Below are 14,375 nucleotides of genomic sequence, written 5' to 3' on the forward strand. Positions count from 1 at the left end.
TACCTTTTTAAAAGTAAAATTGCATAAAATATAATTTGCCAGCTTAGCAGTTTTGAAGTGCACAGTGGAATGTATTCTCATATACAGTGTTTTCACATATTCGCAATGTTGTACTAGAGTCACAGCTTTCACCCCCAGGAAGCCCCGGAGCCCCCTCCTGCCTCAGCTGCCTTTTCTGGTCTGTAATTTTCATGTGAATGAACTTTTGTGCTGGCTACTTAGAGTTAGCTTCTGTTTCCAAGGTCGAGCCGTACTGTCTAAGCATGTTTCATTCCTTTTCTTGGCTGAAGGGTGTTTCAGGCTGTAGATTGTCCACCCCTGCATCTGTTGATGGACATTTGAGTTCTTTCCACTTTTTGCCTGTTATGCATGATGCTTCTTTGAACATTTGTGGGTGAGTTTTTTTATAGATCTGTGTTTTTATTTTTCCTGTTTATTTTCCGAAATTGCTCGGTCTTACAGTAATTTGGTCTTCTTAGGTTTCTGAGGGCTGCCCACTGTTGTCGAATGCCTCTTTCTAGTTTGTGTTCAGTATGTGAGAGAGCCCTTTCACTTACCACCAGCATTTGTTAATTTTCCTGTTTTTTTGGTCATAGCCTTCCTACAGGATGTGAACCAGTACCACTGTGGTTTGGGTTTGCATTTCCCTGTGAATAATGATGTGGAATTTAGGTCTTCACTCTGAATTGAGGTCAGGGTTCTGGCTTCACAGTTTTGTGTGTGGGTCTCTCTTGGTCTTTGGAGAACAGTCGTTCTAACAGGAGTGAGGTGCTATCCCATGGTGCTTTCAATTTGTATCGCCCCGAGATTCGTCATGCTGAGTACGTCTTCACAAACCTTTTGGCCATTTGTATCTCCTCTTTGGAGAAATTTTTATTCATCTCTTTTGCTCATTAAAAAATCATTTTATTTATTTGATATTGAGATGTATTAGTTCCTTGTTTATTTTGAATAACAGGTTTCATGGTTTGCGAATATGTTCTCCAGTTCTGTGACCTTTTATTTTGTTGATTCTTTCCTTGGCTGTATGTTTGAGTTTGATGTGGCTCTACTACTTTTTTTGCTTTGTTGGTGTTTTTGTCTAATGTTGTAGAGCATCGGTTCCCTCTGTATTTTGCAATTTCAGGTCTTGCATATAAGACTTGAATCCATTATGAGTTAACTTAAGATGAGCATCCATTGTCATTGTTTTGCTTGTGGACATCCTCCTGGTGTCCCGTGTGGGTGCAGAGGCTTTCCCGGGTGCACTAGCAGGGAGCTGGACCGGAAGTGGAGCAGCTGGACCCCGAACCAGTGATTAAATGGGATGTCAGTGGGTTGCTTCACCTGCTAGACCACAGCGCCTGCCTGTTTCTTTCATGTTGAAGATCTCTGGGTTGGTGTTTTGTGATTTTCGGTGTACAGCCTTTTTATTTCCTTGGTTAGATTTATTCTTAGGATCCTTTTTTTGGGGGGGCAGCTGTTATGAATGTGACTGTTTCCTTGATGGCATTTTTGGATAGTTTATTGTAGTGCAAGATGGCTATTCAATTTTGTCCATTGAGTTTGTTCTCTGCAGTTTTGTTTAGTTTCTGTCGTTTTGGTAGTTTTGTGGTGGAGTCCCCAGGATTTTGTGTGTAATGAGACACAGTTGTGTACAAACAGGGACAGGTCCCGTTCATCCTGACTAGATGGCTTTTGTTTTTCTTGCTTAATTATGCTGTCTAGGGCTTTTGATATCAAGTTGAGTGCTTGTAGAATGGGTGAGTGGTGGTGCCTGTGTCATTTCCTGCTGAGTGGATAGCAGCTGTGGGCTTGTCATGTGTGGCCTTCCTTTTTTTTAAGTACATTGTTTGTCCAGTTTTGGTGAGTTTTCATGATTAAAGGGTGTTGAATTTTATTTGACAACTTTCTGCATCTATGAAAACGATTGTATTATTTTTGTCGTTTGCTCTGCTGACGTTTTATGTCCTGTTTATTGACTTGCAGTGAGTGGTGTCCCCTCACATCCTTATACCCACTTGGTCTGGGCGTGTGACCCTTCCAGGGTGATCTCAGGTGGGACTTGCTGGCGTTGTGTTGGATTATTTTGTATCTATGTCCATCAGGGAAATTGGCTCATAACTTTGTTGTCTTTGGGTGTCCTAGTCTGGCGTTAGTATCTGGCGAATGCTGGCTTCCTGGAGTGAGTTTGCAGTTTGGAGTGTCTCCTGTTTACCTTTTGGGGAAGTTTGAGGATGACTGATGTCAGTTGTTCCTTAAATATTTGGTAGAATCCACTGATGAAGCCACCTGGTCCCGGACCTGTCATTGTTAGTTTTTTGATTACTGATTTGTTCCGCTTACTTATTGGTGTGTTCCATTTTCCATTTCCTTGGTGCTGAGATGTTTGATCCTAGGATTTCATCTGTTTCTTGTGGTTTATCTGATTTGTCAGTACATAATTGTTCATTGAAACATCTTGTGATTTCTGTGATGTCAGCTGTAATATATCCTCTGATATTTACAGTTTTAGTTATGAATTTGTTTAGTTTGAAAGTTTTGTTTAGTTTTTGAAAGGCAGAGTTATAGGAGGGTAAAGAGGGAGGGAGGGAAAGAGAAAGAGGGAGAGGGCGAGAGAGAGAGGGTGAGAGAGGTATCTTTTTTTTTAAAGATTTATTTTTATTATTATTATTATTATTTTTATTGGAAAGGTGGATATACAGAGAGGAGAGACAGAGACGAAGATCTTCCGTCCGATGATTCACTCCCCAAGTGAGCGCAACGGCTGATGCTATGCCGATCCGAAGCCAGGAGCCTCCTCCAGGTCTCCCACGCGGGTGCAGGTTCCCAAAGCTTTGGGCTGTCCTCGACTGCTTTCCTGGGCCACAGGCAGGGAGCTGTAAGGGGAAGCGGGGCTGCCGGGATAGAACCGGCGCCCATATGGGATCCCGGGCGTGCAAGGCGAGGACCTTTAACCACTTGTGCCACCGCGCCGGGCCCGAGAGAGGTATCTTTAACCTGCTGGTTCATTCTCTAGATGACCCCACTGGCCAGTACTGGACCAGCCCAAAGTGAGGAGCCCAGACCTTCTTCTAGGTCTCCCACATGGGTGGGAGGAGCCCAGACACTTGGGCCAGCGTGTTTCTTGGGTCTGTTGTGTTTCTCAGGCTGTTAGCACGGAGCCAGATCAGAAGCCTGGCAGTGAGGACACGCACCAGCTGGCAGTGTTAGTCACTATGCCACAATGCCAGCCCTAGTATATTTTTTTTGATTCCGTTTTCCATGAACTTTAAAAAGTGCTTGCGTATATTTTTCCTAAACCTATTTATGTTAAAGTTTAATTTGGTAATTAGGCATAGGAAGAGGTTAAAAGTAATAGGTCAATCAAAACAACATGTTGCGGGCCCGGCGCGGTGGCGCAAGTGGTTAAAGGTCCTCGCCTTGCATGCCCGGGATCCCATATGGGCGCCAGTTCTAATCCCGGCAGCCCTGCTTCCCTTCCAGCTCCCTGCCTGTGGCCTGGGAAAGCAGTCGAGGACGGCCCAAAGCTTTGGGAACCTGCACCCGCGTGGGAGACCTGGAAGAGGCTCCTGGCTTCGGATCGGCATAGCATCAGCCCGTTGCGCTCACTTGGGGAGTGAATCATCGGACGGAAGATCTTCCTCTCTGTCTCTCCTCTCTGTATATCCGCCTTTCCAATAAAAAAATAATGAAAATAAATCTTTAAAAAAAAAAAAAACAACATGTTGCAATGGAATGAGCAGTGTCGCTTTTCCTGTAAGGTTACCGGACGCACACTGTGGTGCTGGGACAATGTTCTGAAAGCTGACATGGCTGCTGCCTGCCTCGCAGGTGGCCGTGAGGATGGCAAGGTTTCATCCCACTGCTCACAGTCCCTTGAAACTTAATCCTTGTGAGCTGTTTCTGGAATTTTCCACTTAATATGTTCACACTGTGACTTATCCCAGGTAACTAAACATCACAGAACACGGAAGTACAGATAAGGGGCGAGGGGCAGCTAATCTATAAGCTTGTGGCTAGTAAGCTACTTTTGTCCTTTATCTTTTTTCTTTCTTTCTTGTTTTTTTTTTTAGTAAATAATTTACTTTTGACTGAAATTCCTCTGGATTCTATTTTTTGTTTGTAAGCAGAAAGCTTGGTTGCCTGTGCAGCTTGATCAAGAACAAAACAAATGGCTCCTTAAGACACCACATTGAGCCTCTTGGTGGCAGCACTGTGGGGTGCTGGGTGACGTTGCTGCCTGTGTCATTGGCAGCACGTCCGGACACCAGCTTGTGTCACGGCTGCTCCTCTTCTGCTCAGCTCCCTGGGAGGGTGCCCTGGACGGGCACTGGAAGACGGCCTGCCTGCTTCTGGGAGACCTGGCTGGAGCTCCGGACTCCTGGCATTGGAGAGGGAGAACCAGTGGATGGAAGAGATCTCTTTCTCTCCCTCTCTCTCTTTCAGATAGATAGATAAATCTTTGTCGTATGAGAAAAGTTCCTCCGAAGCTTTTTGTCAAGGACTGCCAATCTGTAAAATCTCACCTGTTGGGCTTGGTTTCTCTGTAATGATTTCTTTCCAGGTTTAACCTTCACAACCTGTTTTTAGTTGAGAGATCCTTGAAAAGGTTTAATTGAACCTGTAACTGAGTGGTAATTGATTTGTTATTTTGGAATCCCTTTAAAGCAGGCAGGTTCCTAAATCCTCTGGTTTATTTTATTGCTTTTGAATTTTTGTGCGTGGAGCAAGTGGACTGGAGCAACTTTCACCATCTTGCCCTCCTCCAGGTCAACTTTCCATTTGTGATCCAAGCACGTGGCTCTGGGGGCGAGTTCCTTCTCCCTGCCTCCCCGTGTGTGTGTGGCTATGGTGGTGCCCGTGTGTGAGCTCGTCAGGGGTGAATGCCAGTCCCTGCCTCCCTGTGTGTCTGTGGCTACGATGGTGCCCGTGCGCGATCTTGTCAGGGGCGAATGCCAGTGTGCTCATTCGTTTTGGTCAGGGCCTGGCCAGTTGGGCTTGCGTGAGGATGGCTTGTTTTTTTCTTTTAATTTTTAAAAATGTGGGCCCATGGGCCTGGCGGTGTGGCCAAGTGGCTAAAGTCCTCGCCATGGGCTCAGCGGCATGGCCTAGCGGCTAAAGTCCTCGTCTTGGATCCCATATAGGCGCCGGTTCTAATCCTGGCAGCTCCACTTCCCATCCATCTCCCTGCTTGTGGCCTGGGAAAGAAGTAGAGGACGGCCCAAAGCTTTGGGACCCTGCATCCATGCGGGAGACCTGGAAGAAGTTCCTGGTTCCTGGCTTCAGATTGGCGTAGCACCGGCCATTGTGCTCACTCGGGGAGTGAATCATCGAATGGAGGATCTTCCTCTCTGTCTTTCCTCCACTTTGTATATCTGACTTTTCAATAAATAAATAAATAAAATAAATCTTAAAAAAATGACAATAATAAAAATTAAAAAAAAATGTGTGTCCGGCACGATAGTGTAGTGGTTAAGGTCTTTGCCTTGAACATGGCAGGATACCATATGGGCGCTGGTTCTAATCCCGGCAGCCCCGGTTCTAATCCTGGCAGCCCCGCTTTCCATCCAGCTCCCTGCTTGTGACCTGGGAAAGCAGCAGAGGACAGCCCAAGACTTTGGGACCCTGCACCCACATGGGAGACCCGAAGAAGGCTCCTGGTTTCAGATTGGCTCAGCTTCAGCTGTTGCGGCTGCTTGGGGAGTGAACCACTGGACGGAAAATCTTCCTCTCTTTCTCTCCTCTCTGTATATCTGCCTTTCCAATTAAAAAAAAAAAAGTCCTTGCCTTTAAAACAATTTTTGTTTAAATGTATGAGAGAGATCCACAGACTGAGTTCCCATCCACCACATACTTCCCACAGGGAGCGGGCTGGGATGAGGCTGGGGCTGAAGCTGGGAGCAAGGAAGGAATGCAGGTCAACCAGTGGGTGGCAGGAAGCCAGTTACTTGAGATAGCAGCATTTCCTCCCCCATCATCTCTCTCTCTCTCTCACACACAGAAACACATATGCGACACACACGCGCTGCGTTAGGAGGAAGCTGGGGTCGGGAGGTGGAGCTGGAAGGCAAGGCAGGTGCTATGATGTGGGATGCAAGCTTCCCAGTTGTCCCTTAGGGACAACCTGATGCTGTCTCCTGGGAGCCTTGCCCTGGCTCTTCTGCTGTCTCCCTCTCTCCTGGGATTTCTGCATTCCTGGGCTGTTTGTGGTGTCTCTGCTCCACTCTGGGGCCCCAGGAATAGTGCTGTTCTGTCCCTGTGGCTGGTGATGGCAAGTAGACCAAGAAGTGGTTTCAGCGTAGCGTGGTGTGTGCTTCTGTAGGGGAAAGCCTGGACCACTGAAGAGGGCCAGCTGCTCTAGGGTAAAGCAGCGCCTGCTTCCCCAACAGGTGCATGTCTAGGTTGTCATATGGGCATTAGTTACACACAGGTGGCCATGCCGAGCCAAGTGTGTTGGGACGCTGTCACCCATTGTTCCAGTAATGGCTGAAGCCAGAACCCCCTAGTTCTGGTGTGGGTAGAGTGGGGACAGACTAAGGGTCCAGAGTTGTCCCAGCTGTGCTGAGTCCTGGGCTGGCACACATAGTGCCGTCACAGCAAGACGGACCGTTCTGGGCGTGGGAGTTGGTAACAGATGCTGTTTCTGGGTAATGACTCAGAAAGCATGCTTTAAGCTGACGTGGCCAGGGCCTGTGCAGGTGGGTCACTGGGCTGCTGGGCCTTAGCCCTGATACCCTCACCCTGCTGAGGCCCCCCGTGCCTGTGACTTCTGTTATCTGCCAGAAGGAATTAACATTCCTGGATCTTTTCTGAGGCAGGTGCCTGTGCACACTGCCTGGGCCGCCTGCTGAACTGACTTGGCGTGCGGTGCACGCCCCGGCTTGGCTGTCTCCAGGGGGCTTGTGTGGAGGCTCATCATTTTCCTGTAGAGTGTGTTCCTTCACTGTGGGTCCCCCATCCGAGTGGAGCTCAGAGGGAGATGTTTCTGTGCACTGCTGGCGATCGGTCGGCCCTGATCAACAGCTCTGTGAGGCAGACCGAGCTCCGTCCAGTGCTGGCTGTTACCAGTTAGCTCTGTCAGCTGGACGTGCATTCATCTTTTCAAGCCTCAGTGTCTGAGTGTGAACCCAGGGGTGGTACTCACACCTCCCCGTGGGCTAACGCGATGACATGCAGGCAGAGGGCTGGGCCTGGGGCCTCTCCGGGCTCTGGCACCATTGGTGCTGTTCTCATTTATGTGGCATTTCTCACCATGGGGCTGGTGGGGAGCACGTGGTGCCAGAGAGTGAGGTGCAGTCAGGCTGACCCCAGAATGGCAATGCCTTCCTCAGAAACGCAAAGGCTCACGTGCCTTCCGCTCTAGCAGATAATCTGCTGGCTCCCGGATTAGTTTTTAGGCTTTGGAAATGAAAGTCAGGGAGCTTGACAGTCAGGGCGCTAAGGTGTTAGGCTGCCAGGGTTTCCTGGAGCTCTCTAGCTGCTGTGAGCGGAAGCCACGCAATGGCGTGAGAGCGCTGGGAAGCCGGCTGTCCTGTTCCCTGCATTAGACTGTACCTGGGCCTAACACAACCTGTATGCCCTTCATTCTCGGTGGGGTTTCTTGGTGTGAGCTATGTGGAAATGAAGACATCAGGGAAAAAGCAAGAGCCTGTTGTGCCAGAATGAGCAGAAATGCAAGTACATCAGGGGGCCGCGTGATGTGACTGTGGGCTGGCTGGGAAGGTCTTAGTTGCTTCAGAGAGATGTTCTGGTGAGCGCGGCCCTGGTCACCAATGGCGTATGATGGCTCGCTGGTGAGGAGGGCCTCAGCAGAGGCAGCTTTGCTTGAACTTTCCTGTTCCTGGACTCCAGGCCCTGTGGGAAATGCTCTGCACACGTGGCCCAGTGCAGATGTGCGTCCCTCTTCTGTGGGGTGTGTGAGGCCACTCGAGGCTCCTGGCGGGGTGAAGGATGATACAGAGCAGGGTGCTGCCTGAAAAGCGTACCAAGTCCCTTGCAGCTGTGGGTCCCCCATCTCCTTCCTGCTGAGGAAGTGATGTCCGTGACCTCCGACCTCCTACGGGTGCTGTGAGGACCTGGTGAGGTAGTTGGGGAGGCGTTCGGACCGAGGAAGGGCTGGCGCAGCCGAGTCGCCGTCCCGATCCCTTTGGGCTGTGCTCTCCGTACTGCCTGTGTCGCCCTGTGGCTGCGTTTAGAAGCTTGTGCTCTCCGTACTGCCTGTGTTGCCCTGTGGCTGCGTTTAGAAGCCGTCTGCAGGGCTCTCTGGCTTGCCAGCCTTTGGCCTGGGGTCCACAGTGATGATTTTCTGATAAGGAGGATGTGTCCACACTCAGAGCAGGGTGAAGTGACTCCGCCTCTGTCTTCCTATTGCAAACCTGGGCCATGGGAAATGTCCCCTGTCCTTTTCCTCAAACACCTGACTGTGTACTGAGGAGCACGGGGCAAGGGGAACACCCTCCGAGCGGTGTGGCTCGCTTGTCCCCACCTGGTCCCGGAGTCTCAGTCCGCCCAGCAGCTGTGGGTGTCTGACAGCAGCAGCAGCTTGTTCCCAGGACTGAAGCTACTTCAGTTTCATTATAAATATTTATTTCTTTCTGGCTCACTGGCGGCGTGCTTCTGAGTTACAGAGGCAGCATGAAAGAGGCAGCATGAAAGAAGTTAGCAAGATGCATTTTTTCCCACCGTTGCATTTGAGATACTTGCAGGGAGGAGCTTGCGTTGTCTTCTCTGATGGCCACGCTGCACACACACACACACACACACACACACACACACACACACACCAGTCCCATTCTTGCCAGTCCATGCACAAGCCCAGCATGAGCTGCTGAGCAGCATGTCCAGTGCTTGGGGCCAGCATGGTGCCTCTGAGAGTACCAGGTCTGCAGGAAGAGAGCCGTCCCCCTGGGCACGCTGGCTGGCAATCTGGAGGCACTGTATCTGCTATCTCTGTGCCGTGGAGTGCCCCTGGGTGAACCTGCCAATCTCCAGCTCAGGGGTACAGTTCTCCATGATGCTGGCAAGTCTGCCTTAGACTCCTGCTGCCAGTCACAAATTCAGGAGTTCCCCCGAGGCCTGCCTCACTTGGGACCAGCTAGCTTCTAATTCAGGTTCTTTGCTGCTTGCTTCAGGCTCCATAATTTGCTGGAAAGCAACTCATGAGCTCAGGAAAGTGCCATCCATAGGACTGTAATTTCATTGTTGCCATGGGGTGCAGAGCCGTGGGTGCATTCTGGGCTGGGGAGGTTCCTGGTAAGGTTGCCTGCGCCCCAGCACCTTCTGCTGTCCTCAGGGTTTTCCACCAGGGATGCTCACTGACCTTGGGCCTCTGGAGTTTTATGACTTAGTTCACTTTATTGATTTTAATCCCTGGCCCTTCCTGCAGGCCCAGACCAGTACCTGGGTTCCCCACTCGCTCTAGAGGGGAACTGAAGGAAGTTCCTCCCTCTCTTAAATTCTGTTGTTTGTCCGGTGGCTGAAGTCACTGGGGAGCAAACAGTGATACTCCCTTCAGGAAGGACATCCAGGGGCCTGGAGGTCACTGCCAGTAGCTGAGGGGCCGTGGCCACAGCTGCAGTGTCAGAGAGCATTTCAGAGGAGTGGCCTCTGTCTGCATGGCAGGGCCCCAGAGCCCGTGGCTGGGGGTTCAGAGATGGGGGTGCAGGCCTCCCCTGACCTGGTACACACTGTGCTTCTGTGCTGCCATGCAGGGTGTGTGTTTCAGTGCCAACCTGGCTTCTCTGATGGAAGTTGCCACTTTGGTGCATGGCACTAGTGCCTGTTGTCAAGAATAGCAGGGGAAATGGGCATGACTTTGGGGAGTTGTGTTTTGTCCTCCTTGTCTCTCCGCTGTGCATAGGCTGCTGTTGGTGTAGACATAGCCCTCATGCTCCTTGGTTGTTGCTGGCTGGCCCAGGACACAAGGCCCCAGGGAGGGGGCAGGTGGGCCTGGCTGTGGGGCTTCCTAGCTTCAGGGAGCTCTGGTTTGGTGTCTTGGCCGAGGCTGACCCTTGCTTGGCTCAATAGGGGCTCTGCTCCTGCAAGACCTCCTTTCCCAGGAAGTCTTCCCCAGTGCCCCTGAGCCTCAGGTTCTCAGGCACTCCATGCCATGGTGTTTTCCCATGGCAATGCTGCTTTCCGACAGCTGGCCCAGCGGCTTCCTGCCCCGACTGCTGAGCGTGCGTGTGTGACTGACTTGTAGGGTCCTTGCAGAGCCCCAGCCCTGGCCTGTTCTAGATGGACACTGCCTGGGTGCTGCTGATACCAGGACCCTGCCCTGCCCCTGGCGTTCAGGTTCAGAGATGGCCTCAGCCAGACGATGGCTGTGGAACGGAGGTGGTGGCCAGGCTGGGGCATTTGGGGATCACATCACCCCAAAGGCAAGGCGTGCCACCTGCTCGTGAGCTGTGTGTGATGCCCCATTTCCAGACCTACTCACTTCCCTCTGCCTCCCCTGCCGCCCCGACCCACTAAGCATGAACACTAGTGTAGAAGAAATGCATCGAACTCACGCCACCATGGCTCCCATCATAACCTTTAAAGTCACTGGGAGTACCACCACTGCCTTTTCAGCCTATAGTTTGCAGCCTGTGATTATAATGATCTTTTCTCCTCTTTCTCAGACAGTTGAGCCTGATAATCATGGATGTGCAGTCGTCTGGCCAGCTTGGGGCAGGGGCGACGGGCTCAGCAGCCTTGGTCAGCCTCTTGCAAGGGAGGTCCCCCATAGTCTCTGGGAACTCGGCTTCAGTGGGAGCTGGGGCCACCAAAGGGCAGGACTCGTAGACTAGGGGGGCAGTGGCCGTAAGCTGAAGTCCATCTCAGCTTCACACACACAGGAAAAGCTCTGATGAGCTGATGTGCTCTGCTGGCATATTACATGTAACACGTTACACATGTATATTACACAGTCATTTCTCCTTCATTTAAAACTGACACTAGCACAAAGCTACTGTCACAGCTGGTAATTTCTGGAATTAACGCAGGCTTTTCACTTCATGAAATGGGATACCTGAACTTACGAGAGGGCTTTACTGAGTTAATGGAAAAGTGGAATGAAAAGATAAGCTTGTTTCAATGCAGATCATCTTGAAATTCAGGTGCAGTTTTTTTTATAACTACTTCCCCCCAAATTATATACATATGATATTTGTTGATTTTATTTGAAAGGCAGCTTTTGCAGAGAGGAGAAACAGAGAGAAGTTCTTGCAACCGTTGGGTGCCCCTCCAGATGGCTGCGATGGCCAAGGCTGAACTTGTTTGATGCTGGGAGCTAGGAGCACTTTCCTGGTCTCTCTCATGTGGGCACAGGGTCCCAAGGACTTGAGCCATCCTTCTCTGCTTTCCCAGTGCATAGGCAGGGATGTGGGTGGGAAGTGGAGCATCTGGGAAATGAACCAGAACCCATACGGGATGCCAGTGCCACAGGGTGAAGGATTAGCTTGCCGTGGCACTCGAGAAAGTTCTAAAAGACTCCTCGCATTCTCTTGGAGTTGGTTGTGTGCCCTGCCTTGATGCCCGGTGTGACTCTGTTGACCTCTTGTTTGCTTTGTAGAGTTTCTGGTCATGAAGAGGAAGAGGGGTCGGCCCAAGGGCTCCACGAAGAAGCCCAGCACGGAAGAGGAGCTGGTGGAAAGTGTCGTGAGCTCCAATGAGGCTGGGGCAGGAACCACCGAGGAAGGCAGCACCCCGGCCCCCAGCAGCCTGGAGTGCAGCAAGTGCAGCCGCAAGTTCTCCAACGCGCGCCAGCTGCGCAAGCACATCTGCATCATTGTGCTGAACCTGGGCGAGGAGGAGGGCGAGGCAGGTGCGCATTGGGGATGGGAGGGTGGCGGTGACCCTCTGGAGAGAAGCACTTGGCTGCTGCTTCTTACTGGGAGAGAGCGTGCTCGCACAGATCTTTCCGTGTGACTACCGGCCATGCTTCACGCCATCTTTGATGTGGATGTGTCATCTGGTCTTCCAGGGCGAGACACACAGGAAGGTGGTGGAGTGGACACTGGGGGTTGCAGAGAAGATAAACACACTGTCTGCCCTTGAGCAGTTTCTGTCTGGGGGTTTAAAATGCAACATCTCAACAGTGGGAGGAAAGGTTGCTCTGCCCAGTCGGGAGTGGGCTGAGATGGTCCAGTGGCTTTGGGGCTCAGGAAGGTGGGTGTTGCCGGGGAGTGGAGGGGAGGAAAGGGGCCACGTGAGCACAAGGACAGCGAGGGGGCTGCCTGCGGCCCCCGTGAGAGAGCTGGTGGACTCTGGGAAGCTGAGGACTAGTTGCTGGTGTCTGCTCTGGCTGTGTTCTCAGGGCTTAGCCCCTGCAGCCCATAAAGGAGGCTGGAGCGGGGGAGGTGTGGGCAGGAGGCAAAGGCTCTGTGGTCCAGCCTGGCTGCAGATGACCTCTCAGGAGGAGTGGAGCACTGGACTGCAGCTGGAGAGGCTCCTGCGGTGGTTCCCTCGCTGTCCTTGGGACTTTGCAGCGAGGCTGAAGTTGTCAAACTGTTACCCTATGTTAAAGACATTGCTGCTATTTTGACAGCACTCAGCTGTCACTTGGGAAGCAATTCTGCTTGAAAATACAGTATGAGGGGCCAGCCGTTTGGCACAGCCAATTGAACCACCTCCTGTGTTGCTGACATCTTGTGTGGGTATCAGTTCAAGTCTCAGCTGCTTCATTTCCGATCCAGCTACCTGTTCATGTGCCTGAAGAAGCAACAGAGTATGACCCAAGTGCCTCAAGTGGTCGCTGTGAAGACTCAGCGACACCAGAATTTTAGGGTCTTTAGAGTGGCACCCACCCCTGAGAAGTACACGGAAAGGGCTGGCCATGCACAGCCCACCGCTGGTGCCTCTGCAGGTTTGTACAAGTCTTAAAACCTTGTGCTTTCCCTGCAGGACTCTCAGGCAATTATGTGAAACCCTAGCAGGCTGCCTGGGCCAGTGCGGGACACAGACCTGGAGTCAAGAGGCTGATAGGAATGAGATGGCCGAAGGGGGAAGGATTAGGCTGGACATGCCTTGAGGTGGCAGCTCTGACTTCCGGTGGATTTACTAAGCGTTGGAGTTTGGGTAACCAAATGTTCTGCCACAGTCGGTGGCTTGCCGCTTAAACAAGCCTGGGAAAGTTCTGCTTTGGATCCTTCTTTAAGTGCAGGGCTTCTTAGAATGGTCACATTCCTTTTCTGAGCTTCAGTCCCAGCTCTGCTTCCAGTCGTTTCCTGCTAGTGTGCACCCCGGGCGACAGCAGATATGGCTCAGGTAATTGAGTCCCTGTGCCCCACATGGGATACCCTGAAAGTGTTCCAGGCTGCAGAAGGTCATTCAGAGGCCCCTCACTCATTTGGGGTAGGGCTGGGGGTGGAGCCCGAGTCTCCCCACGGCTGCCCTGTCTCCGCCTAAAACCAGGCCATGTCTGCCCTCGGGATGTGCAAAACGCCCACGTCCCGGGTCACCTTTGTCAAGTGTTCTTGCCAGCCCTATAGAAATGACCATCCTGCCTGGCAGCTCTCTCCTTCCTTCCTTCCTTTCATTTTCTTTTGAAAAGATTTATTTAAGCAATGAAGGACACAGGTAGAGGCAGAAGGAGATGCTCCATCCGTAGGTTCACTCCTCCCATGCGTATGGTGCTCGGGGCTGGGCAAGGCGGAGCAGAAGCCAGAAACTCCATCCTGGACTCCCTCGTGGGTGCAGGGCTCCAGAGATTTGGGCTGAATCTGCTGCTTTCGCAGGCACACGAACAAGGAGCTGGATGGGAATTGGAGCAGCCGGAACCAGAAGCCCAAAGGGGATGCTATGTTAACAAGTCTCACCTGGGCAGATGAACGCGCTGGGTGCTTTTCCCTGTCTGGCTGCTCCGGAGGCCTCTAGACTCTGCATCGATGACCTTAAGTCCAGCTGTGCCGTGGCCAGCGGGGCTGGCCAAGTGCAGCATTACAGCCAGAAAAATCTCACATGGTTGTTTTAATACATGCTCTGCAAGGAGCAATTTAGTGACATTTCCAGTAATTGACCTTGACTCGATAGCTTGTTAAAATAATTAGAAGGAAACAAAACAAACCTTTCCCTACTGTGAATGAGGCACATTAACATAACGCTTCTGCTGTGTGTTCAGTATGTATTTTACTTTGCCTTTCTGAAGTGAAGGAATGCAGAAAAGCTTTGTGTTTTTCTGCCCTTCCGTGGAAGAGCTTGTATTCTGAGTCATTTTGCCACCCTCCTAAATCAATACATCAAGTTGATAAAAGCAAACTTCAGAACCTTTCCATGCTTGTTATTTCTCAGGTTATTTTACGCAAAGAGGGTCATAAAGACTCCTTCTGGCTTTAGCTAAGTGCTTCCTGTGAAAGGCAAGGCTCTGCTCTTAGCTAAGAAGCACCTGCAGCCCAATAGCATTTCAAGTCTCT

The 14,375-nt window shown here is 51.2% G+C and overlaps 1 protein-coding gene across 1 annotated transcript in view; it reads left to right on the forward strand.

Annotated features, from left to right (window-relative positions):
* The window catches only part of ZFAT (zinc finger and AT-hook domain containing), a 158,815-nt gene that overhangs the window by 22,278 nt on the left and 122,162 nt on the right, over positions 1–14,375 (forward strand). Inside the window, exon 3 of the mRNA XM_040979247.1 lies at positions 11,537–11,788. Coding sequence (XP_040835181.1) covers positions 11,537–11,788 — 252 coding nt within the window. The remainder of the gene's footprint in view (positions 1–11,536; positions 11,789–14,375) is intronic.

The sequence above is a fragment of the Ochotona curzoniae genome, unplaced genomic scaffold, assembly GCF_017591425.1.
Source record: "Ochotona curzoniae isolate NIBS_2020 unplaced genomic scaffold, NIBS_Ocur_1.0 contig_3190, whole genome shotgun sequence".
Taxonomy (NCBI): domain Eukaryota; kingdom Metazoa; phylum Chordata; class Mammalia; order Lagomorpha; family Ochotonidae; genus Ochotona; species Ochotona curzoniae.